At 39.6% G+C, this 25,226-nt stretch overlaps 2 protein-coding genes across 3 annotated transcripts; one reads left to right on the top strand and one right to left on the bottom strand.

The window, feature by feature from the left end:
- Positions 1-535: 535 nt before the first annotated feature.
- On the bottom strand, positions 536-10,288 carry cactin. Its single transcript, XM_046877192.1, has 10 exons — positions 9,944-10,288; positions 8,180-8,780; positions 7,288-7,383; positions 7,043-7,188; positions 4,038-4,200; positions 3,735-3,849; positions 2,641-2,833; positions 2,432-2,554; positions 1,716-2,086; positions 536-1,111 (listed from the first exon to the last, which is right to left on the bottom strand). Exons 1-10 carry the CDS (start codon positions 10,237-10,239, stop codon positions 621-623), a joined length of 2,595 nt encoding a protein of 864 aa, XP_046733148.1. The 5' UTR covers positions 10,240-10,288; the 3' UTR covers positions 536-620.
- Positions 10,289-14,548: 4,260 nt separating this feature from the next.
- Positions 14,549-24,948, top strand: prkab2 (protein kinase, AMP-activated, beta 2 non-catalytic subunit). 2 transcript variants are annotated; one of them, XM_046877060.1, is made up of 8 exons: positions 14,549-14,682; positions 17,324-17,502; positions 17,725-17,882; positions 18,355-18,448; positions 18,608-18,722; positions 20,476-20,609; positions 20,707-20,775; positions 23,488-24,948. In XM_046877060.1, exons 2-8 carry the CDS (start codon positions 17,350-17,352, stop codon positions 23,563-23,565), a joined length of 801 nt encoding a protein of 266 aa, XP_046733016.1. In that variant the 5' UTR covers positions 14,549-14,682; positions 17,324-17,349; the 3' UTR covers positions 23,566-24,948. The 2 variants fall into 2 exon arrangements, with proteins under 2 accessions (XP_046733016.1, XP_046733017.1); XM_046877061.1 differs by having other exon boundaries at positions 14,581-14,671.
- Positions 24,949-25,226: the final 278 nt, after the last annotated feature.

Raw genomic sequence — 25,226 nt, 5'->3', positions numbered from 1 at the left:
AGAATCTTCCAAAATGTTAATTGGCATAATAAAAAATTATTATAGCCATAATTATAGTACATTGGATACTATTGAAGGCAAATTAAAGTGAAAGTTTATAGGGGAGCATTTACTTTTACATTTACTGGAGTAATATTTTTTTCCTAGTGTATCTCTACTTTAAATAAAGTACATGGTCCTACTAAGAATGAAAATCTTCGTTTTGTATCTACAGTTGTAAAGGTGTCACTGCACAGCAGTTGGTGTAAATCAGACATCAAGCATAGAGCCCTCACATTCTGCTTTAAAAATGTGTGCTGTTTAATCTTGGAGTTCATTCAGCAGAATTTACACCTCTCATTGCATGAATTTTTTTTAATTCATTATAATATTCTGTAAATCATTAATTAGTTTTTTCAGATTTGAATAAACTGTGATTTAAAAAGCATTCTGCGAACAGACCTATGATTCTCAGTGTATGTGAGTAAGTGTATATAAAAATCGGAGTATTTATTGTTTATATTATGGTACATGAGATCAAGGCAAGAAGAACATGTAACGAACAGATTTTTATTAGTGCAAAAATAAAAGAACGATTACATAACTGTTTGTACACATCTTTAAATGTAAGCCCCAGCCCCTTATCTCCTGTAGCGATAACGCTTAAAATGAAACCACAGCTGGAAGATGCCATTGGCGAACTGGCAGCGGAAGCCGTGACGATGAGAGTATTCCCATTCGCGGTTGACGATCTTAAATGCTATGTCCTCATATGGCGGCCCGGCATGAAAACGCAGGATGCCAAAGTCCTTGTTGTCCGGGCTCGGCTCCAGGAAGTACTGAGGTGTGGAGCGCTTGTCGATCAGGTCTGGGTAGAAGATGTTAAACTTGTAACCCTGGACAATTTTGGGTGGCGGGTTGTCAAAGTCGTAGTGCGTCTGGTTGTACTTGTTCCACTCGAAGCCTGTGTGCACGCGATTGAAGAAGCGAGGTTTACGTGGACGATACTTGTCTGCCCACATGTACATTTTCCCAGTCAGGGGCATCTCCACGCTAAACTGGGCCTCGTCACCCCCCATGCCCTCTTTCGCACGGCGCACAAACGCATCCTCTGCGCTCTCGTTGGCGTCGCCTAAAAGAAAGAAAAAAATGATGGTTAATAAAATGCTATGGAAAAGAAAGAAAATACTATGGAAAAGTACTGTCGTGTAGGAATGTCATTTTTGCTGGAATAGTGTGAAGAGATACTGTAGAGCAGCGGTACCCAACCCGGCACCGCTCCGTGGGTCAATTGGTATCGGGCCGCACAGAAACAATATAAAACTTAAATTATTTCTTTTTTATTTATTATCCGATTCTGAACAATGTTTTATTTTGGAAAATTTCTGGATGCTCTATGCCACATCTGTCTATAACTCACTGCATGTCATGATGCCTCAGTCACATGTCTTACCTACATCCGCTACCCTCTTAAATACATAATACATTACTTCTAAATTGAAAACCCCAAGCTATCAAAATGAACATAAAACAACACAGTGGATTCACGTTTATTATTATATTTAGAAAATACCAGTTTTAAGCCGGTCGTATTATTTTATTATGTTGTATTTATCCGCCACACCTTAAAAACCCGATCCATGGAAAAAAAATTTGGGGACCACTGCTGTAGAGCATTACAGCTTAATGATGTTATTTTAATATAATTATTCAAATGAAATATTGTATATACACACCTGTGACCTGCAGCTGCCTGCGGGCAAGTTGTAAGCGTTGGAGGTCTTCCTCTACATCCACAGCGTGCGTGTCAAGTGGGAGCTCGGAAGGTTGCAGGAGCACAGGACTGTAACGGCCCGAGTCGTACTCAGCCTGGCTCTGCTGGATCAGATCCTCCTCAGTAAGCACAGATTCCACTTCTCCACTTTTCTCGCCCTCCTCGCCCCCTTCTCTTTCACCTCCCTCCTTCTCTGCAGAAGCTCTGGAGCTCGGCCCTGGTCTCTCATCTCCATCATCTTTCTTCTGCGCTTTTCTTTCCCCTGGTTGCTTCGGTGAATCAGCAGCAGCAGCCTGTGAGGAAGGAGATATGGAAGGCTCCTCTGTGTTTGTACTACAAAAAAAAAGGCATGAATAGGTCATGAATAGAGTATTTAAAATAAATATTCATAATTCAGAGATTTTGAAATAAAATGGTTAAAACTGTTAAAATAACCAAGTAAACATAAAAATAAACTGAACTGTGTGTGCGTGCATGTTGAACATAAATAAGTAAATACATACATCAGCCCATTAACATAACTAAATAAACAAGATTTAATTACAATATAATATATATAAACACACACTTTATATAGTTTATAAAAACATTTTGCATTCATTAAAAAACGTCAATAGGAACAGACCAAGCAATTATTATTGTCAGTCCTAACTGAACAGGAAAGAGACTGTAACTCACACTGGATTCTCAGACTCGGGTTCCTCTTTGATAATGGGGAAGAGTGGTTCACTTTCCACCCCCTGCTCCTGCTTCAGCTTGTAGAGTTTCTGCCTGAGGATGTCCTGATGCCTCTCTCTCAGTCTGCACAGAAATGACACCCGCAATATAAAATCAGTCACAGGTTTCATAAGAACTAAAAACATAACATATTAGTGGAGGGCTAGTACCTTGCTCGTGCCATGTAGACCCGCACCTGCTGCATCAAGCTCTCCCAGTAGCCGATGTCCAGGTTCGAGCCTCCAGCCTGGATCTTATTTTCTATGTTCATGTGCAGTGCTTGCAGCTGGCTGTATGTCTTCCCTTTAAACACAGACTGCACGTCTGTACTCACTGACGTGTTGATACCCTCACGACGATCACCTTTTCACAAACAGAGACAGCTAGATCACACTGCAACTGTGAACTGGTGTTTGCAAGATGTTTACATTTGATCAGTTTAACTGTATTGTGCAAACAGTAATCAAAACTTATAATGTTCATTATAATAGGCTTTATGAACAAACAACAGCCCTATAAAACTATTCCATTTGATATTTTTATTGATCAGGACATGAAGCTTTTCATGCAGGCAATCAGGCCTGTAATACCTTCTACAGACTTCAGCAACTATATAAGTTAAGACATACAAACAAAGACCTTTGTTTAATAACTGTCTGTAATATCTTCTACAGACTTCAGCAACTATATAAGTTAAGACATACAAACAAAGACCTTTGTTGCCACAAATCCATGGATATTCCTCTATATTGGAATCCCACATATCGGTATTCGTTTAAGCTCTTTTCACCTCCATGGTATTTGAGTTTCAGCTTATGTAATGTTGATTAATATGTCATTTAGTTGAAATAAATTTTCATTGGCTAGTCAGTAGACAGTGTCAGAAAATTAGGATGACCATCTTACAGTGTGTGAACCTCTATCACAGTACATTTAGGAGCCATAACCGATGAAAACACCCAATTGTTTCACGTTGGTCTGGAAAACGTTTTGTTTCGCATTGAAGTTACTTATGATAAAGGAAAACTAGAGCCAAAAAGAATCAAATTGGCAATATTACTGGTAATACTGGTAAGTTTAAAACTTTCAACTTTCAACTGCATATTCTATATATAAAAATAATAAAAAATACAAATAAAAAAACCTTCCTTTCCTGTTTGAGATTATATTACTGGCTTCTTTTAAAATGTTTAAGGTCCTGCTTTTCTATGTAAAATAATGCTCCTGTTTAGGAAATTGTATCGAATGTGATGAAGGTGTTTACCTGGCCCTTTTCCTGAAGCTTCCAGTTTACGCAGTTTGCTGATCTCGTCCTCTGTGATTGTGGTCATGTCTCTCCAAAAATCCACATTCTTCCCCTGTTCTAACTCCATATACACCTACCATTTACACAAAAAGAAATATAGCTGTTTAAAACAATGATCTCGCTTTAATTCCTTTTGCGGTAAACTTATCATATGTAGTAATTAGGATTTAAAAAAAAAAAAAAAACAGTAACAATTAAAGAAGGCTGTTGACTCTAAGGAGATAAAGGTCTTAAAACATTCTTCATGGTGATTGCACATACCTTGATGTCCTCCAGCAGGTCGTCCATGTCTGTGACGGTAAGTCCATTCAGGAAGGTGTAGGGTTCGTGCATCTCTACAGACAGGTCATCATCCTCAGCGCTGATGTATTTGGCCAGCAGGTCAATGGGCTTGGCTCGACCATCTCGGATGCGGATTTTAGATCTGCACATGCAAAACAACTAACTTGACTTTTTGTGGAGGTTTACAATGATTGTGGTGACAATCTCATATCAGCCACTCATAAAAGTTCCTTATTTATATATATTAAGAAGTGAAATCTGCCCTCTGGCGTTGATTTTCTGGGGCATTTAATGCCATAACAATAAATAAATAATAATAAAAAATAAAAAAAACACTCCTGTCACCGCACGGGTCAGACCGTGGATACAGACATGAAAATGAAAACGTAGAAAATTAAACGTATGTACAATCATAACATACAAGGATTTTGAAATATTGTGTAAATTAACTTTGATTTCATAAGAATCCATTTTGCCCCTGTTAATTTCCAATCTTTAGCTACTCCATATATTTTTTTAAATACTATTTAAAATCTGTTTTTAACAGGATTGTTTAACAAGATTCTGGAAGGTGAGAGGATCCCTGAGGATTGGAGGAGGAGTGTGCTGGTACTGGTTTTTAAGAATAAGGGAGATGTGGAGACCTGCAGTAACTACAGGGGAATTAAGTTGATCAGTCACACCATGAAGTTATGGGAAAGAGTAGTGGAAGCCAGGCTGAAGGAAGAGGTGACCATCTGTGAGAAACAGTATGGTTTTATGCCAAGGAAGAACACAATATTTGCTTTGAGAATGTTGATCGAGAAGGAGTTGCATTGTGTGTTTGTGGATCTAGGGAAATCATACGACAGGGTGCCGAGAGAGGAGTTGTGGTATTGTATGAGGAGGTCAGGTGTGGCAGAGAAGTATGTGAGGGTGGTGCAGGGCATGTATGAGGACAGTGTGACAGCAGTGAAGTGTGCAGTAGGACGGACAGACTGGTTCAAGGTGGAGGTTGGACTGCATCAAGGATCTGCTCTAAGCCCTTTCCTGTTTCCAGTGGTGATAGACAGGTTGACGGACAAGGTCAGACAGGAGTCTTCATGGATGATATTGTGATTTGTGGTGAGAGCAGGGAGCAGGTTGAGAAGAGCCTGGAGAGGTGAGGGTACGTGCTGGAGAGAACAGTAAGTAGGAGTAAGACAGAGTACATGTCTGTGAATGAGAGGTAGGGCAGTGGAGTGGTTAAGTTGCAGGGAGAAGAGGTGGTGAAGGTGGATGAGTTTAAGTATCTGGGGTCAACAGTGCAAAGTAATGGAGAGTGTGGCCGGGTGGAGTGAGTGGAGAAGAGTGGAGAAGAGTGGCAGGAATGACTGCACAGGTAGGACGTTTTGGAGTCAAGTTGATGGGGGCGAGATTGATATGGTTTGGTCTTGTGCAGAGGGACATAGGTATAAAAGAAAGAGAATGCTGAGAATGAAGCCACCAGGCAGGAGGAAAAGAGGAAAACATGCAGGTGGCTAATTTGAAAGAGGCAGATATAGATCAGTGGTCACCAATCTTTTGCCACGGACCGGTTTAATGTCAGATAATATTTTCACGGACCAGCCTTTAAGGTGTGGCTGATAAATACAACTAATTGAAATTATACGACCGCCATAAAAACGGTATTTTCTAAATATAATAATAAACGTGTATCCACTGTGTTGTTTTTTGTTCATTTTGCTAGCTTGGGGGTATTAATTTAGCGGTATCATATTATGTGTTAGCAGCCAAAGCAGCCCCTTTAAGAAGGTAGTGGATGTTGGTAAGACATGTGACCGAGGCAAGCGTCTTGACAAGCCGATGATCCGCTGTGGCGACCTTTAATAGCAAGAAGCAGCCAAAGAAGAAGTTTTTTAAAAAAATCTCCTGTTTTTTTAACTTTATATTTGGGCAATATGATCAGACTTTGTGCATGCACTAAATCATACACAGATAATTACAATAGGATTTTAATGAATTCTAATAAATAATAAGAGAGACAGAGTATGTCTGTGTTGTGAAGCTGTTGGTGTTCATTCCTTATGCCATTTTTCTCATATATTATCTTTTAAAAGTCAAATTCATCGCCTCGTTATCTTTATTTATAGACTATTTAAACAGACCATGGATTAGTGAGTGATATTCCATCTGATCTACCGTAATTTCCAGACTATTAAGCGCACCCAAATATAAGCACTGAATTTTACAAATATTTTTATTTTGAACATAAATAAGCCGCACCTGTCTAGAAGCCGCAGGAGTCTACACTGAAACTAATAAACTTTACACAGGCTTTAACGAAAGACATGGTGTAACGGGTGAAATATGTTGCGCTTCCTTTAGGAGCATAGCGGCATTTTGGGAATAGCCTCCCACTGCATTTTTCCGGTATTACTGCGTGTGTGCAAGACCGAGGAATATGTGTTTATTATTTTCTGATGCTGATTTCTAAGTTTCTTTGACTAACCCTTAACGCTGTTGCCAAGAAAAATAAAAAAGCACGAGTTTTGGAAACCTGTCTGTGCTTATATGATTTCTGTTGCAACTGGATTTAGTGAGCTCTCCCTTCACCCAGACTCAACACGTTACAACGGCTTGTATCTAAACAGTAGCCGACCAAGTAAGTCATTGTTCACTGTCTTCCTCCTTCCTTTCACAACTACTGTATTTCTCTGGGAAGTTTATCTTTTATCATCGTCGTGCACCACCGGTGGTAGTTTTTCTCCCGATGCCGTGCAGCTCAGAACACAGGTGAGGTGCGTTGCTTCCGCTCGAAATTTAATTGGTCTAATGTTATGTCGCTTAGTTTTTTGGCTTGAAGTTTGTGAAACTGGGAAAAACCCAGGAAAAATTAGCTGCTTCGTTGTTTAAGCCACGGGGTTAAAAGCGTGGGAAAAAAGTAGCGGCTTATAGTCCGGAAAATACAGTAATCCAGTTGACTGGCAGCTATAACGAGATCATATACCGTGTGCCTCTTGTACCTGAGCTTGGCCTGATGCAGATGAAAGTTGTCCTCTTGCTCTGCCCAGGTTTTAAAATGCTCGGATTCCTTCTCTCTCTGCAGCATCTCCAACTCCTGCTCCCGCATGGCCTTCTCCCTCTCTCGCTCCAGACGCAACTGCTTCACCTACGAACACCATTTCCCCATTCCCACATCGTGAATGCTACAAATGCAATGCTTTCGTACAACAAACGCGGACTTTACACATTCATTTTTTTCATTTACCTTCTGTAGCTCCCTGCGATTCTCCTCCTGGATGAGCTTGTTTCTCTCCTTCAGATCCTTTTCACCCAAGTGCCCTATTCCCTTTAGCTCAAGAGCCTACACAACAAAATCACACACACACACACACACACACACCATGAGCAGGTTTAAAAACTAGTGAATGAAAATGCCATTGCTGATTCTGTAAAATAACTGATGTTGGGTAAGAAAATAACTGATCTACACAACAACACAATATACTATCTAAACCAAAAGATTATGGACATCTAACAATAAATCTCGTATGTGCTTTTTGAACATCCAATTGCACATTTAGTCCCCATTTGCTGTTCCACTAGATTTTAGAAGGTACTTTTGGAGATTTGTGCTCATTCAGCCAGAAAGGCATTAGTAATGTAATCAGATACTGATATTGGGTGTAAATGCCTGGGGTGCAGTCAGTGTTACAATTCATGCTGGGACATGTTTGGGTCAAACAGCCACATTTCTTTTTTCTTTTCCCCAATAACTTTTGGCCATTTAGTGTGTTTACTTCCTTGTTCTTTTTTATGATTTAAGAAAAGTTTTAGTTCTATTTGCCAATACCAGAGCACTGCTGAATGCTCAAGTCTGATTAGACAGAAGGTGTTGATAAAGCGCCAGCTCTGAGATTTCTATTAATGTTCATGTTTCACTTTATCGTTTCTATGGTAACAAAGACATGTACGAAGAATATGACACATCATTTACGTTTATCTTTACCAAAATGTGTTATTTTCTGTTTATAATAAAATATATATATTTTTATTTGTCAGAGGCAAATCACTTGTTTCATGGACATTCCATAACATGAACTGTTACTAGAAATGGATAAAGAAAACTACTCCAATACTCAGTTACGTGATCCTCCTACCTTTTGCCATTTAAAGGTGCCAAGAAGGTTATTGTCTCCAAAAGGGTTGTCTGCATTAGTGTATCCCATGTACTCCTCACTCCAGCCCATTTTCTCACGCTTCTTCCTCTCTTTGGCCTCTTTTTTAGACAGTCGACGAGCTCTTTTCTCTTCTGGTGTCTCCAAAGCCTTCAGCATCTCCTTCTGCCTCTTTTGCTCCTCTCTGGCTGACCGAGCAGCTTGCCCTTCTTTTTTGTCACCCTGCTCTGAAGCAGAAGACCGGGATGATTCCGAGGAAGCTGAGGGTGACCTCCTCCTCTGCTGCCTCTCCCTGCTGTCATCACGTTCGTTCCTCCTCCTGTTCCACTCCCTGTCCTCACTTATCCTTTCCCTCCCTTTACTTCTCCTCCTCTCCTCATCGCGCTCCCTCCGTCTCTCTCTGCTGAGGCTCCTGCTCCGCCGTCTCCTCCTTCCCTCTCGGTCACTGCTGTCTCCGTCCCTGGCATGGCGTCTCTCCGCACTGGAGCATGTGCTGGAACGAGATGAACTTCTGCTCGGCTTGTGTTCACGTTTCTCCTTCCTTTCGCTCTTCTTCTTGTGTTTCTTTTTCCTGCGGTCGTCGCTAAAAAGAAAGAAAAGAGATTGCACTATTTTTAATAATTAACAGACATCGAGACATTGCCCGACGTAGGGGTGTCCCTCACTGAGGATTTACATAGTTGGGTTGAAGTCAAATTGTTGACTGATAGTCGAATCATGTGTGTGTTTTATTAAAACAGCAACAGAACAAAAATTTTAACAAAGGTCGTTCCACCCCGTCCTCCATCTTTTCTCCATTAAATACATCTTGTCATTATCACTGGTGGACATAAAGAAGTAAATTTAATTTGTTACTGTACTTAAGTAGTTTTGTCACGTATGTGTACTTTAAAAATACTTGAGTAAAGTACAGATACATGACAAAACTACTTAAATTTTATTCTGAGAGTTTGATCAATTGTGCACAATGACGTGTATTTAATTGTGCAATAAATGCATTTAGGGTGATATTTATACATGAAAGTGAGCTCTCAGAAATGTATCCACATTCGTGGACTGCCCTGAGAATATGTTCTTACTCATCCAGTGACGGGAGCTGAAGCAAAGACAAGCTTTTCAAAGCAGAAACTAATCATTGGGGGAGACTTTGGGTCATGGTGGGGTTCACCCAGCGTGTCATTCAAGCTAGAACCCCCATTGCTGGTTGGTGGTGTATCTACTTAGCATGAACATACAGTTCAGCATCAGTTCAACAGCAAGCAGAACATTTCGAGAGGAATAAATAATGAAAGTAACTCCTGACTCGAACTTGCCACAACACCAGTGGCCTTATATGCACAGTTTTTTCAAGTCAATGAAAAGAAGATTTTGGGCTCATGATAATTTATTAGCTATCAATCAGTGTTTAACTCATTCATCTCATTCTATTATTAGATTAATTAAAAGTCTTGTGACAAAAATAATAATAGGACATTATAGCCATAATAAATCATAGTACTTGGATACTAAGGTACATTTAATTTTGTACCTTTAATTAAGTTTTCTGGAGTAATATTTTACTCAAGAACATGCTTTGTGTACTTCAATCACCACTGATCATTATACCAAGATCCCAGAACACAATGATCAGCCAATCAGAACACAGAGGACGTTAGCAAGCACCAGGACCCCAGTGCTCGCTACAATAAGAGCTGGGAAAACCCTAAATACTTTACTTTCATTAATATATTTATTGTTCCCACATACCTGTCTCTATCTCTAGACTCTCCCCGAGAGCGGTGTCTCCTCCCCCGGCTACCGCTGTCTGAATCACTCGAGCGGCCAGCTGCCCCGTGTCTCCGCTCTCTGGAAGCGCCGCTGCTTTTCGACCCGCTGCTCCCTGACCGCGTTCTTCTACGAGAACTTTCTACATGCCGTGTTCTTCCGTGTCGATCCTCCATAGATCGCGATCTGACCACCCGACTCTTATTCCTTTCTCTAGAGCGAGACCGAGATTTGGACCGCCGGTGTTTTGGGTTTTTTTGGACCGCCGATTTCTCCATGTCTGTTCGCGTCGACGTTGGGGTCCTGACAGTACCGTGTCGCGTAAATATTTAGTCAGAGACTACGTAAAATAATCTATTAGAAACTATAGATTCAAGTGTTTATATACGAGAAATCTAAAGTTTGTAGTCTTTACGAGTTAAGTTGATAATATTTGTGCGCAAGAAGTACGACTTCATTTTGATGTCTGAATTAATATGAACAGGCGGAGCGCAGGACACCTCATTCTTGGGGCCTTCTTGATCAGTGACTAACGGCGTTTTAATTACGTATGCCTTTGCGTGCATTGAAAAAAAAACTTTTTTTGTTTTTAATATTATTATTATTATTAGTAGTAGTAGTAGTAGAAGAAGTTGTAGTAGTAGTTCTTCTTCATCTTTTGGCTGCTCCCGTTAGGGGTCGCCACAGCGGATCATCAGTCTCCATACTACTCTGTCCTCTACATCTGCCTCTTTTAAACCAACTACCTGCATGTCTTTCCTCACCACATCCATAAACCTCCTCCATGGCCTTCCTCTATTCTACGTTCCTGGTGGCTCCATCCTCAGCATTCTCCTACCGATATACCCCATGTTCCTTCTCTGCACACATGTACTCTGTCTTACTCCTACTGACTTTCATTCCCCTTCTCTCCAGCACGTACCTCCAACTCTCTAGGCTCTTCTCAACCTGCTCCCTAGTCTCACCACTAATTACAATATCATCCGCAAACATCATAGTCCGTGGAGACTCCTGACCTCGTCCGTCAACCTGTCCATCACCACTTGAAACAAGAAAGGGCTCAGAGCCGATCCTTGATGCAATCCAACCTCCACCTTGACCAGTCTGTCATTCCTACTGCACACTTCACAGCTGTCGCACTGTCCTAATACATGTCCTGCACCACCTTCACATACTTCTCTGCCACACCTGATTTTCTCATGCAATAATACAACTCCTCTCTCGGCACCCTGTCATACGCTTTCTCTAAATCCACAAACACACAATGAAACTTTTTCTGACCTTGTCTATACTTCTCTATCAACATTCTCAAGGCAAATATTGCATCTGCAGTGCTCTTCCTCGGCATGAAACCATACTGTTTCTCACAGATGGTCACCTCTTCTCTTAGCCTGGCTTCCATTACTCTTTCCCATAACTTCGTGTTGTGACTGATCAACTTCATTCCCCTGCAGTTACTGCAGGTCTGTACATCTCCCTAATTCTTAAAAAATGTTACCAGCACACACCTTCTCTATTCCTCAGGCATTCTCTCACCTTACAGAAATTTTTTAAACAATCCTGTTAAAAACTTCACTGCCATCTCTCCTAAACATCTCCATGCTTCCACTGGTATGTCACCTAGGCCAAATGACTTTCCACATTTCATCCTCTTGATTGCTACTCTCACTTCCTTCTTACTAATCCTATCCACTTCCTGTTTCACCATCTCCACATCTTTATTTTCCTCATTCATCAGCTGCTTAAAAGACTTCTTTCACCTTCTCAACACACTTTCCTCACTAGTCAAAACACTTCCATCGTCATCCTTTATTGCTCTAACTTGCAGCACATCCTTCCCAGCTCGGTCCCTCTGCCTGGCCAAACAGTACAAATCCTTTTCTTCTTCCTTTGTGTCCAACTTCTCATACAGCTCCTCATATGCCTTTTCCTTTGCTTTAGCCACATCCCTCTTTACCTGCTGCCGCATCTCCTTGTACTCCTGCCTACTTTTCTCATCACTCTGTCGATCCCAGTTCTGTTTCGCCAACCTCTTTATCCTTATGCTTTTCTGTACTTCCTCATTCCACCACATCTTGTTGTCTTCCTTTCTCTTTCCAGTTGTCACACCAAGTCCCTTCCTCACTCTCCTCCTCATCTTCTTCACCTCCATAGCCATCCTACAGACCACCATCTAATGCTGTCTAGCTACACTGTCCCCTGCCAACACCTTACAGTCTTCAATCTCTTTCAGGTTGCATCACCTGCATAGAACACCTGCATGCACCTTCCTCTGCTCTTATATGTCACCCTATGCTCCTTCTTCGTTTTTAAATATGTATTCACCTCTGCCAATTCCTTTCTTCTAGCAAAATCTACCGCCATCTGCCCTTCCACATTCCTCTTCTTAAGGCCATACCTACCCATCACCTCCTCATCACCTCTGTTCCCTTTACCTACATGCGCATTAAAGTCTGCCCCAATCACCAATCTTTCTTACCTAGGTACACTCTCCACTACTTAATCTAACTCACTCCAGAATTGTTTCTTCTCCTCCACCTCACAAACCACTTGTGGAGCATAAGCACTGATGACGCTATCATCACCTCTTTAACTTTCAGCTTCATATTCATCACCCTATTAAAAACTCTCTTCACCTCCACTACACTCTTACTAAACTTAGTAACATTTAGTATCACCCCTACACCATTTCTCTTTCCAGCCACACCATGAAAGAACTGTTTGAACCCACCTTCAATGTTCCTGGCCTTACTCCCTTTCCACTTGGTCTTCTGAACACATAACATATCTACTTTTCTCCTCTCCATCATATTAGCTGCCTCTCTCGCTTTACCAGTCATAGTACCAACATTTAAAGTTCCAACCATAAACTTTACTTTCCTACACATCTCCTTCTCCTGCTGTCTCTGTAGATGTCTTCCTCCTCTCCTCACCTCCTTTGGCCAACAGTAAATCGGTAACTGTTGGCTAACGATACCTGTGGCGGTCGTTGGTAACCCGGGCCTCGACCTTTCCAGTATAAAATTCTCATTTGTGATCCACATATTTGATTTGGCACATGTTTTACTCTAGATGCCCTTCCTAACGCAACCCTCCCCATTTATCCGGGCTTGCGACAAGCACTAAAAGTGCACTGGCTTGTGCAACCCTAATGGCTGGGTTGTTTTAGTCTACCAGTCTATCAGTGTAACTGGTTTGGTTTTTGTGTGTGAAAATTGATAGTAAAAATAAAATGCACTTAAAGCATTAATAAATACATATAATTCTATGCAGTTACCTCACATACCCAATATCAGGACATGCCCCTGGCTGCAAATAGGTTTGGCAACATCTGTCTATTTGTTGTTTTTGCAGTTATATGAGAGGTGCCGTAATGCTAAGTTCTCCACTAATTGAAAGAATTTGAACGAGCATATGCTAAAATTAAGACAGCACCTACAAGCAAGCAGTCAAATGCACTACACACTATTACTTCTTTACAAACATATACTTTAGACAGAGTCTCCAACAGACATTACTCCATTACTTTAAATTTAAGTGCAATTTTTTTTCGCTGAAATTGTCAAACCAAACCTGCAGTTGCCCAAAATGATGCTTGAGTGTCTTTGTTTTTGTCTTCAAGTTTTCAATCAGTAAGATGCACTATTAGACACCAAGCAGAGAAATCAGCAAAGCAGAACAGTTATCCCCAGTAACAAAAGCCAAAGCCAATAACAAAAGCCAGTGTTATGTGAAAGTAATTGCAGTATTAATACAAAGCAAAACCACTTAATTATTTTACTTAATAAACAACATTACTCGTATATAAGTAATTGTTTATTTTAGTTATTATGGTTGCATTTGTAGACAAGGTTCTCAATGATGCTAAAGAAATCAAGTGGCCCCTGTTTTATTAAGGTATGGTTGAATTTTAGATTTTGACTGGTCAGAAAGTGTTGATTTATTTTCCTTAGAAGTGTTTCTGACAATAATGTCGACTGTATAATTTCTGTAGAAATTAACGACAGAGATATTGTGGACACTACACATAAAACGTTTGAGTTAAATATTTATACATTTATATGATTTTGGCAGACACCCTCATCCAGAGCAACTTACAACTGAGGGTTAAGGGCCTTGCTCAAGGGCCCTGCACTGGCAGCTTGGTGGTGGTGAGATTTTAACCTGTGACCTTCCGATCCAAAGACCAATGCCTTAACCACGGAGCTACCACTTCCTAATTAATAATTAATAATATAAAAGTGCTTTCGCTATCTGAAAGCAAACACAGAGAGAATAAGAAGGAGCTTCTTCCTGCAGGCCATTCAGTGTCTAAACCAGGAGAGACACCCAGGAACTAGCACCTGGACTTCTCTCTCCGTTTTACTTCCATGCAAATAATAGTAAATAAATAGTAAATAATTGTAAATAATTGTTGTACAATTATTTACTATTTATTTACTATAATTTACTATAATAATAGTATTACTATTACTATTATATATATATATATATATATATATATATATATATATATATATATATATATATAATACTGGTCTTTAGTAAAAAAAAATATCGCCAATCCTTAAAGCACACCGGGGGCAGGATTAAAACGCGTTTTAGTATCAATTTGGGACATCGGGCTCGCCGTATTTCAGTCTCACGTCAAGAATGTTGTTGAAGTTGGAGCAGAAAGTGAAGAAATAGACTCGGTTCGGACGGTCAGAGGCGAGTGTGTGGTATGGGTTTATATTGTTTCTATTGTCTGTTGTTTAGAGGAGATTTTGTGCTCCGGTTGTATGAAATGTTGAGTGTATTTGGGTCAGAATTGGAACCCGGCGGTAGAGACGGTAAGGCTGAGAGCAGTTAGCGTTAGCACGGGGTGTTAGCGGTGTGTATGGAGAAGCCTGTTGGTTTCTCTCTTCTCATCAGCAGCTCGAGTCTCTAATACAGTCTGAACAGTTCAGATTAACACACACACACACACACACACACACACACACACACACACAGCGGTGTGGAATTTAATCCATGCTCTGTTTACAGGTCCAGACCTGACCTTCCAGTGAGGAAGGTCATGAATGTTTCAGTAAATATGTAAAACATGGATAGAACATGTAGAGAGGCAACTCTGCTATAATAATAATAAATAATAAATAAACACCACTGAAAAAAATGTTTATCAGTAAACATTTGTTTTACTGATGCGCCAGGTCTTAAATCAAGGACCAAATTCCACTGTGATGCACACATCCGGTAATTAAAACGGTCCGTGTGGAAACATAGCAAAAGTTCTGTTTTATGTCCTCATGATTACTTTTAAACTTGAATATATAAAAAAGTATTTTTGTATTTTTGCTGGTTTCACTAATAATAAACAAACATTTGCATAAAGCATCCATATTTGCCCATGCCCATGTTGATTAGAATATTAAAACCCTTAAAAGTATTAAGTTTACGGTACATTTAGAACAGAAAAATGTGCGATTACGTTGTGATTAATCACAAGTTGACTCATGACAATCCTGCGATTAATCGCGATTACATGTTTAACTCGATTGATGTGTGTGTGTGTGTGTGTGTGTGTGTGTGTGTGAATTTAAAAAAACAAAATTTTTATAAGATGTTTTGCTTAATATAACCAAATAAATTTAGTGTATTTATGTATAAAAGTTTACTTAAAGCCACTTATTGTTTTCCACTATCTTTCATTTTTCTTGTACATTTTTTTATTTTATAAAGCTTATAGTGGCTGCTTGTTGAGTAGCACATGGGGGATTTCGCCTTTGCTGGGTTGTTTCTTTCTGTAAAAAATAAAATACAAACAGCATTTGTGTATGTGAGGTGAAGCATTTTGTGTAAGTAAAATTTTTTATTGTTTTCAAAGATAATTGTAGATGGCTAGTTGACAGTAAATCCATTAAGTTTAAAACCAGATAAGTTACTATTGTAGTAGACACATGCCATAAAAAGAGAATGGAACGCTGTAAAACATCCCCACAGCATGATGCTGCCCCACCATGCTTTACTGTAGCTGAGTGGGGCCTGGTTTTCTTCAGACATGATGCTTTGCATTCAATCCAAAGAGTTCAATCTTTGTTCCTCATGATCTGAGAGTCCTTCAGGTGCTATTTGACAAACTCCAGGTGGGCTGTCATGTGCCTTTTACTGAGGAGTGGCTTCCTTCTGGCCACTCTACCATACGAGCCTGATTGGTGGAGTGCTGCAGAGATAGTTGTTCTTCTGGAAGGTTCTCCTCTCTCCACAGAGAAATGCTGGAGCTCCTTCAGAGTGACCATCGGGTTCTTGGTCACTTCCCTGACTGAGGCCCTTCTCCCTCGATCGCTTAGTTTGGCCAGGCAGCTTGCTCTAGGAAGAGTCCTGGTGTTTCCAAACTTCTATTTACAGATGATGGAGGCCACTTTGCTTATTCAACGCTGCAGAAATTTTTCTGTACCCTTCCCAAGATCTGTGCCTTGATACAATCCTGTCTCTGAGGTCTACAGACGATTACTTGGACTTCATGACTTTGGTGTTCTGACATGCACTGTTAACTGTAGAACCTTATATAAAAGTGTGTGTGCCTTTCCAAGTCATGTCCAATCAACTGAATTTACCACAGTTTGACTCCACTCAAGTTCTAGAAACATCTCAAGGATGATCAGTAGAAACAGGATGCACCTAAACTCAATTTTAAGTGTCATTGCAAATTAATACATTTGCAAAGATTTTAAATAGACTTCCTTCATGTTGTCATTATGGGGTATGTTTTTTTTTTTTATTTATTTATTTATTTTTTTTTTTTAAGAATTTAAAGGAAACTGATGAATTTTGGGAAAAGGCTGTAACATAACAAAATGTGGAAAAATTGAAGCACTGTGAATACTTTTTGGATGCACCATAGATCAGAGAAAACATGGGATCCTGTAGCCAATGTCTGGAATTCGACTTTGGAAAAGAAATGTATTTTTGGAACTTGAAATGTTTACACGTAAAGAGACATGACTGGTTTGTCTTCCGATTACTGAAAATCCATTGTTGTCAGACAGGATGGCTCTCAAAATGCAGGCTGGTCAAACTGGTTAGTTACTTTCCAGTTGTCTTATTTCTGACTTATTTTGATCAGTACAGGTGTGAAATAATTTCTGTCATGTGGGTTTCATTTTAAATTCATTGTGGAGAACACTGGGAATAATAGCAATAATGTTAGTTTCTGTCAGCACTTAACAGCTGGTCAAGTACCAGCTTGGGCAGCTTGCTGTGGCAGATGGGTGCAAGTCAGACTAAACTAAATTTTGCACTTGGGTGGTTGCATCTTCTTTCACTTCTTCACATTTCTGGGCTTGCATGACCTGAATGCTTGATGCTTCTTTATTGCAGGAGGAAGCATTTCTCTGTGTTTCGCTATGGGCAATACCAGTGACCGTGTAGCTGCTGAACGCCATGGACCAAAAGCTCATCGTTCAGATGGCGGTGCCCATAAAGACCTTGAACCCAGCAAGATGGTGGACAGCACGGATGATCCGAACATCTTTAACACTCACGGCCCTGAAGTAAAGGTATTGAAATGTATTCTAGTACCACATGCAGAGTTTATTACACGATCAGGTTACATAAAACATTCAACAGGATTTGAATATTAAATCAATGGAGTTTCTTCATGGATAGGTTATGTGCGAGTCTTAACTACTGATTGAGATGGAAAAAGGCTTACTTTAGTAAGAATCTTTTTTTCATCAAAGTGTATACCAAAATGACCTCTTCAACATGACCCCCCACAGGCTCCAGTGGAGAAGGATTTACCTCCAGATTTAAATGATTTGGTGAAGACAGCCCCCCAGGATCGTCCAACTGTGATCCGCTGGGCAGGAGGAGGGAAAGATGTCTACATCTCTGGCTCTTTCGACAACTGGAGCACCAAGATCCCACTTAATAAAAGGTGGATGCCTTGTTAGAGTGTTTGAGGAGTATTTCTGGGGCTGATTGTCCAGCCCTATGATTACTGCATTAGAACATGTAATATTGTGTGTATGCATTAAATAATTTTTGTGTTATTTGTAAAACTATATGAACCATAGCACAGTTGAATTTTATAACAGCAGCTCTGGCTGAAGTTTGAGACAAATCACAGGTTTATATTATCCAGCTTGGTGGTGTTGCTGTAGTAACTGCCAATCACAGTATTTATGGAACTCTTTGTGTCACAAGAGTGAAACAAATGACACAAATGTTTTATGAGTTGCTCAGTAGCTCCTAGTTTTATTATAAATAAGCGCTATAGAAATTGACTTGACTTGACAAGAGTGCCACCGTGCCATTGATTGTTCCTGTACCAGCACGCCCTCTTGTCCTTATATAATGACATAAAACAATAAGCATTACATAATCACTTTTCTTTCTCCACATCAAAGCCATAATGACTTTGTTGCCATCCTGGACTTGCCGGAGGGTGAGCATCAGTACAAGTTCTTTGTTGATGGACAGTGGCTTCATGACCCTTCTAAGGTAAATCAAACTTATACCTGAAATCGGGAATGGTTAATTATTTATACTTATCAGAAATAACGCTGCACTACTTAGACATATTTCCAACCTTAAAAATGGTCTATTAACAAAAAAGAGTGGTCGGGTATCAGATGTAATGATTAGTGTTTTGTTTCACAGCCGGTTGTAACCAGTCAGATGGGAACCATCAACAACTTGATCAAGGTGAAAAAGTCTGACTTCGAGGTGTTTGACGCACTGCATGTGGACTCGCTCGAGTGCTCCGACACCTCTGGTATGAAATGTTAATGCCACTATTATTCATACTGAATCGCTTCGGATTAAAAATCTATCCCAAAGGGATGTTTTCATATTGCACATCTGGAAAAAGCAAGAATAGGTGTCAATTATGGTATGACAAAATAAATACACAGTGGTGTGAAAAAGTGTTCCCCCCCTCCTGATTTCTTTTTTTTTTTTTTGCATGTTTTTCACACTTTAATGTTTCGGCTCATCAAACTATATTAAATATTAGTAAAAGATAACACAAGTGAACACAACATGCAGTTTTTAAATGAAGGTTTTTTTTTTTTATTATAGGAAAACAAAATCCAGAACTACATGTCCCTGTGTTAAAACTGTGGTTTATCACACCTGAGTTAAATTTCTTTAGCTACACCCAGGCCTGATTACCGCCACACCTGTTCGCAATCAAGAAATCTCTTAAATAGGACCTGCCTGACAAAGTGAAGTAGACCAAAAGATCCCCAAAAGCTAGACATCATGCTGAGATCCAAAGAAATTCAGAAACAAATGAGAAACAAAAGTAATTGCGATCTATCAGTCTGGAAAAGGTTATAAAGCCATTTTGAAAGCTTTGGGACTCCAGCAAACCAAAGTGAGAGCCATTATTCACAAATAGCAAAAACATGGAACAGTGGAGAACCTTCCCAGGAGTTGCCGGCCGACCAAAATTACCCCAAGAGCACAGCGACGACTCATCCAAGAAGTCACAAAAGACCCCACAACAACATCCAAAGAACTGCAGGCCTCACTTGCCTCAGTAAAGGTCAGGGTTCCTGACTTTACCATGAGAAAGAGACTGGGCAAAACATTGTCTGCATAGCAGAGGTTCAAGATAAAAACCGCTGCTGAGCAAAAAGAACATAAAGGCTTGCCTCAGTTTTGCCAGAAAACATCTTGATGATCCCCAAAACTTTTGGGAAAAAATACTCTTTGGACTGACGAGACAAAAGTGTGCCAACCAGTTATTAGGTTTAGGGGGCAAACACTTTTTCACACAGGACCATGTAATTTTGGATTTTGTTTTCCCTCAATAATAAAAACCTTCATTAAAAATTGCATGTTGTGTTCACTTGTGTTATCTTTTACTAATATTTAAATTAGTTTCATGACCTGAAACATTAAAGTGTGACAAACATGCAAAAAAATAAGAAATCAGGAAACACTTTTACACCACTGTGTATATATAGACAAATGTATGTGAACACCTGATAACAAGGTGCTATTTGTACAAGCCAGTCAACATTTAGTCTCTGTTTGCTTTTCTAATGACCTCCACTCTTCCAGGAAGATGTTCCACTAGAATTTGGAATGTGCTCGTTTAGATTTTGCTTGTTCAGCTCAAAGGCTTTAGTAAAGTCAGGTAATGATCCAGGGTGAGGAAGCCCGGGGTGCAGTCAGCATTCGAATTCATGCCAAAGGTGTTCAGTAGGGTTGAGGTCAGAGCTCTACAGCAGGCCACTCAAGATCTTCCTTTCTAAACCAATGTAAATCATATTTCTATGGGGCATTGTGAAGCTGGAACACGTTTTACATCCTATTCAATTGTGTAGACATCCTGTACAAATCTGTGGTAGCAGTTTGGGGAAGAAACATATGACTGGTGTCCCAGTACTTTTGTCCATATAGTGTAGCTCTAGTTCATCTCCTCATGACATCTCATCACATTAGTATATTATTATAGCAGTGTCTCTCCAAACATTCATAAGCAAGTTCTGTCTTAACACAGTCTTTTTCTTTATTAGATCTGTCCAGCTCTCCTCCCGGTCCTTACGGACAGGAAATGTACATGTTTCGACCAGAGGAGCGCTTTAAAGCCCCACCCATCCTTCCTCCTCACCTCCTCCAAGTCATCCTCAATAAAGACACAAACATCTCAGTGAGTTAATAAAAAAGCTTGTGTTAATCATATCCTAGGAAATAATTCATATTTAAACTGATCTTCTGTTAATCTGTGTGTGTGCGTGTTTGTACAGTGTGATCCTGCGCTGCTGCCTGAACCCAACCACGTCATGCTCAATCATCTGTACGCACTCTCAATAAAGGTATAGATCACACACGCTTTGCAAACTACAGCTCAGTATAGAACATATTTGGAGTTAAGGTTTGTGCACTGGGGAGGAAAATACGAACTTGCATATCAGGATTTAAATTCAAATGCCATGCACCAGAATCAAGTGTATTTTAGCTGTGAAAGCATCATTTGTTTAGATGAATGTGATCATTACAATTAGCAATATTCATGCAGTGATTGTATCAGGAAACTCCTGTGACTTTTTGTCATCTATTTTCATATAATAATTAAACATGCAATTAAAAATAAATCCATAGGGATAAAGTGTCACCATTCCCTTTTTGTCCTAAACAGTTCCACAGACCTTTTTAAGAATTTTAGAAATTTCTCCAGGATCTGCACATTATTGGTTTTCCAGCACCTTCTGTATATTGATCATCTTTTCTACCTGTGACTTCTACTACAGGGGTGGCCAACCCGCAGCTCGCGAGCCGCATGCGGCTCTTTGGCTGGTTTCATGCGGCTCTTACGTTCCTTTCGAAGTTTGTGTGTGTTTGATTTTTAACGTGCATGTTCGCTTTGCTTGAGTTCAATACGGTATTTTTAAGACTTAAATGAGCTTGCCCCTACTGGGAAACTTTGCGGTATATCAGACCTTGGCATGAGGCCAATCATAAATTACAGGGATGCACCGAGAATTTTCGGAAATCCCTAAATCACCGAAACAACACGGCAGAAACACAATTGTAATGATGCAATAAAAAAGCGCAGCAGCACACGGTTATCTGGATAAGAGCAACACATCTGTGGTGTGCGGATCGCGATTTGCAAAACATGCAATGCTGAAATTTCAAGAGGGGGTGTATCTGCAAAGAGTTTCTCCAAGTCGGGTTTAATTTATCACCTGAAATCCAAACATCCCGATTGCCATTCTAAATATGAGAAGAACGCAGAAAAGTAGTCAATCCGAGCATGCGTAGTCCGTCTGTAGCGGACGTTTTGAAAAGGCAGGAAAGTTTTCCAGTGATGGTGCCGAGGCAAAAGGCATAACACAAAAAATTATCCCTAAAATATCATCGTTGGTGTGGCCCTCTGACACAATTCAGCTTTCTCATGTGGCCCCTTGTAAAAATTAATTGCCCCCCCCCTGCGGTATATATTCATCTCACGCGCATGCGCGTTTGACGAAATTACCATATTGAACTTAAGCGAAGTGAACACGCACAAAAAAAACCACACACAAAGTCTGTTTTCTACCCTGAAACACGTGAAATCAAAGCAGATCTGTTCTGACTGACACCCATGTGAAAGAATTGCTTCGAGTGGCAACAACGGAATACGAGGCAGATTTGAAGGGGATTGTTTAAGGCAAGGAATGCCAAAAGTCCCACTTAGTAACATGCATAGTAAAAGAAAAACGCTATTGTAAATTATTATATTTTTTTGTGGACTTGGTTAAACAGAGTTTGTGTGTGTGAGACAGTGCACACAATGTTCATTGTTGAAAATGACTGTCCTGTGGTCTTAGAACTGTAGGAGTCAATTTCTGTCATTATGTTGGTGTGTGACATTTACAATAAATCTGGCTGAGCAGAGGTGTGTGTGTAAGTGTAAGTGTAAGAGTAAGAGGAAGGGATGGGTGATGTTCATGTGTGCCCATGTGTATGATGTGGCTCTTTGCGGTAACACAGTCAAAAATGTGGCTCTCGGTCTCTGACTGGTTGGCCACCCCTGTTCTACTATTTTAAGACAGGGGGTGTAAACTTTTAAATGGGAATTGTTGGAACATTTAAATTGCTACAAGCTGCATAAGATTATATAGCTGATGTAACAATGACTAATAACAGTTTACAACGATCATCCTGTTTAAAAGTTTATACCCCTCAGGTCTTTTCATTTATCCCTCAGATCCTTTCAGCTGTATTATAATACCAATGTTTTTGTTTGCTTTTTGCTTTCATGTCACATCATTATTATTATATTATACATTTGACATGAAAAAACACAACCCTCTGCATTTCTGTCCTTTGTTTTTGTTGGTAAGGGGCTTAAACGTAAGTGCTTGTGTATAAGGACAATAAACTTTATAATATGAACGGTAAGATTCATTTATTCACATCAGTGCATCGGCAAAAAGGTTAACAATGTGATGCATCTATTTTTAAAAAGTGTGCATAGGATAAAAGTTGGCATTTGTATCATGATGCATTGTTTTGAACATATTTGCATCGATTACTTTTTTTTTTTGCATACAAAGTTTGTGAAAGGGCCACGCATTAGAAGTCAGAAAGTACTCCATTGAATGTATGATTTGCTGTCTGTTTAAACCAAAGATAAATAAAAGCGAACTGTCTGTACTATATTGAATTGTCTAAAATCATGTTTTTCGTTTTCTTTCTATTGCTTTGAATTTCACTGTTGATTCTAATCGAGATCTGTTCGCACTGAATTGTAAAAGGGGTGAATCACATCGCATCGGTAGCTGCTTCATATATAACTTTAATGCATCGTATCGTTGTCAATGCAATCGCATCAAAGCGAAGTGATTTGCAGAACCTGAATAAGCAGCCCAGAAAAAAAAAGTTAAATAATATGATGAGCACATGGACCTTTCTTGAACTTTCCCCTTAGACAGAATTGTCCTAACAATGAACTTGTGTTGCTGATTTGAGTGGTGGAAAAGCATTTAAAGTGTATTAAATACTAACATGTTCACGCTTTGTTTTTCTCTCTTTTTGTTCAGGATGGTGTGATGGTCCTCAGCGCAACTCACCGGTATAAGAAGAAGTATGTGACCTCTCTGCTGTATAAGCCCATCTGAGAGTCTCTTTTGCACCCCTGCTTCTTCTGGCTGAAATCGTACTACACACTTAGCTTGCAGTGGTTCCGATCACCACTGTCTCTCCCTCTCACACTAATGTGATGAATAATGACGTGTGCGCGTGTGTGGTTGTCCTCTTCGGAACAGGTCTACTAAGCTTTATACTTCACACCTAGTAATTGCAATTTTAGCTTTTCAAAGGTTTGTTATTTTTCACGTCAACCCAACGTGGATGCAAATACAGGTTTGTTGTTTTTAAAATAGGCCGAAGAGGTTTTGGCATGTTTTAAATTAGTATCACGTGAACAAACGATTGATGACGTGTGTCGTTTTAGAGTGTCCACTGTTTTTATTTATTTCACTTGTGATAATCGCATGGCCGAGTACCATATAAAGCAAGATATAAAAAGGGCTTTGAGAATGTATTTATCGTAAGCTGTAGGATCAAGACTGAACCGGTTGAGGGATTTTTTTTTTTTTTCGCCTGGAGGAATGATTTGAAAAGCAAAGGAAATGGGGAAAAAAAATTATTTGAATTGACTTTTTTATTTTCCCCAAGCATCAGTCATGTTGTCTAATCACTGAAAGTTACTGATGCGATATGAATTTTTTAAAAGACGACTGGAGTGTGTGTGTGTGTGTGTGTGTGTGTGTGTGTGTGTGTGTGTGTGTGTGTGTGTGTGTGTGTGTGTGTGTGTGTGTGTGTGTGTGTGTGTGTGTGTGTGTGTGTGTGTGGTGAGCACAAGCATGCTGTTGCCTTTCATAGAGATTGTGTAAGCACTTTAACGAATATATTCACTGTGATTGGTTCAGACAGAGGCATTTTTTATTTTATTTTTCTCTCGGTTCCTTAGCTATGCAGTTGACAAATCTTGTACTGTAGGCTCCAGTTGAACACGCACAATACTCTCTTCAATACAATATCTGAGGAAAAGGCGTTGATGTATTAGTGTGCATCGTATTAGGAATTATTGCATATGAATGTCAGTTTACTGTGCAGCTGGCTATAGAGGCTGAAATCTTTAAAGCTGTATGGTTTTCAGTAAAGGTCAAAGGTTATTTTTTGTTGTTGTTTGTTTAGCAGCTTTTTATATGACGTTTGACGTGTACTGAGACATTTAAATTGTTAAAATGTGTAAAATCGTTTGATGCTTATTCCTTCCAAAGATGTTGTGGAATGCTGTAGTTTGTATGGACAATGCATCATGCAATGGAAAAAATATATAGTTTTAAGTTCCAGTATTTTATGAGGTGTGCTGTTTTGGAACTAGAAACTTAAACACTTGAATTTTGTCTGAAAGCTTTGTTTGTAAAGCAGTGTAGCATATTTTATTGTCACGCTGCTTCTGGTATTGTTTGCAAATAAAAAGCAATACTGTATAATGCTGTGGGTTTTGTGTTTCTGTTCAATAGCACTTTGAATTTCACATTGAAAAACAAAACCTTCATTGCTTAAGTTCTTCTCTGGATAATGAAACAAGAACACTGTCAGGTATAAATGCCACCTTACATTGTATTTATTTTCATTACTGTGCTGCACTTATGTTGCCCTGAAATGCAGTGATGTTCCAATTACAGTTTTGAGATAACAGTGGTTTTCCTGGAAAATGAATCTTTTAATTTATTTATTTACTCTGATCACTTGAGTCCTTGGTTATCTT

Source organism: Silurus meridionalis, chromosome 20, assembly GCF_014805685.1.
Source record: "Silurus meridionalis isolate SWU-2019-XX chromosome 20, ASM1480568v1, whole genome shotgun sequence".
In the NCBI taxonomy this organism is placed as follows: domain Eukaryota; kingdom Metazoa; phylum Chordata; class Actinopteri; order Siluriformes; family Siluridae; genus Silurus; species Silurus meridionalis.
The sequence above is the reverse complement of the archived record's forward strand: the minus strand, read 5'-3'. Positions and strand labels throughout refer to the sequence as shown.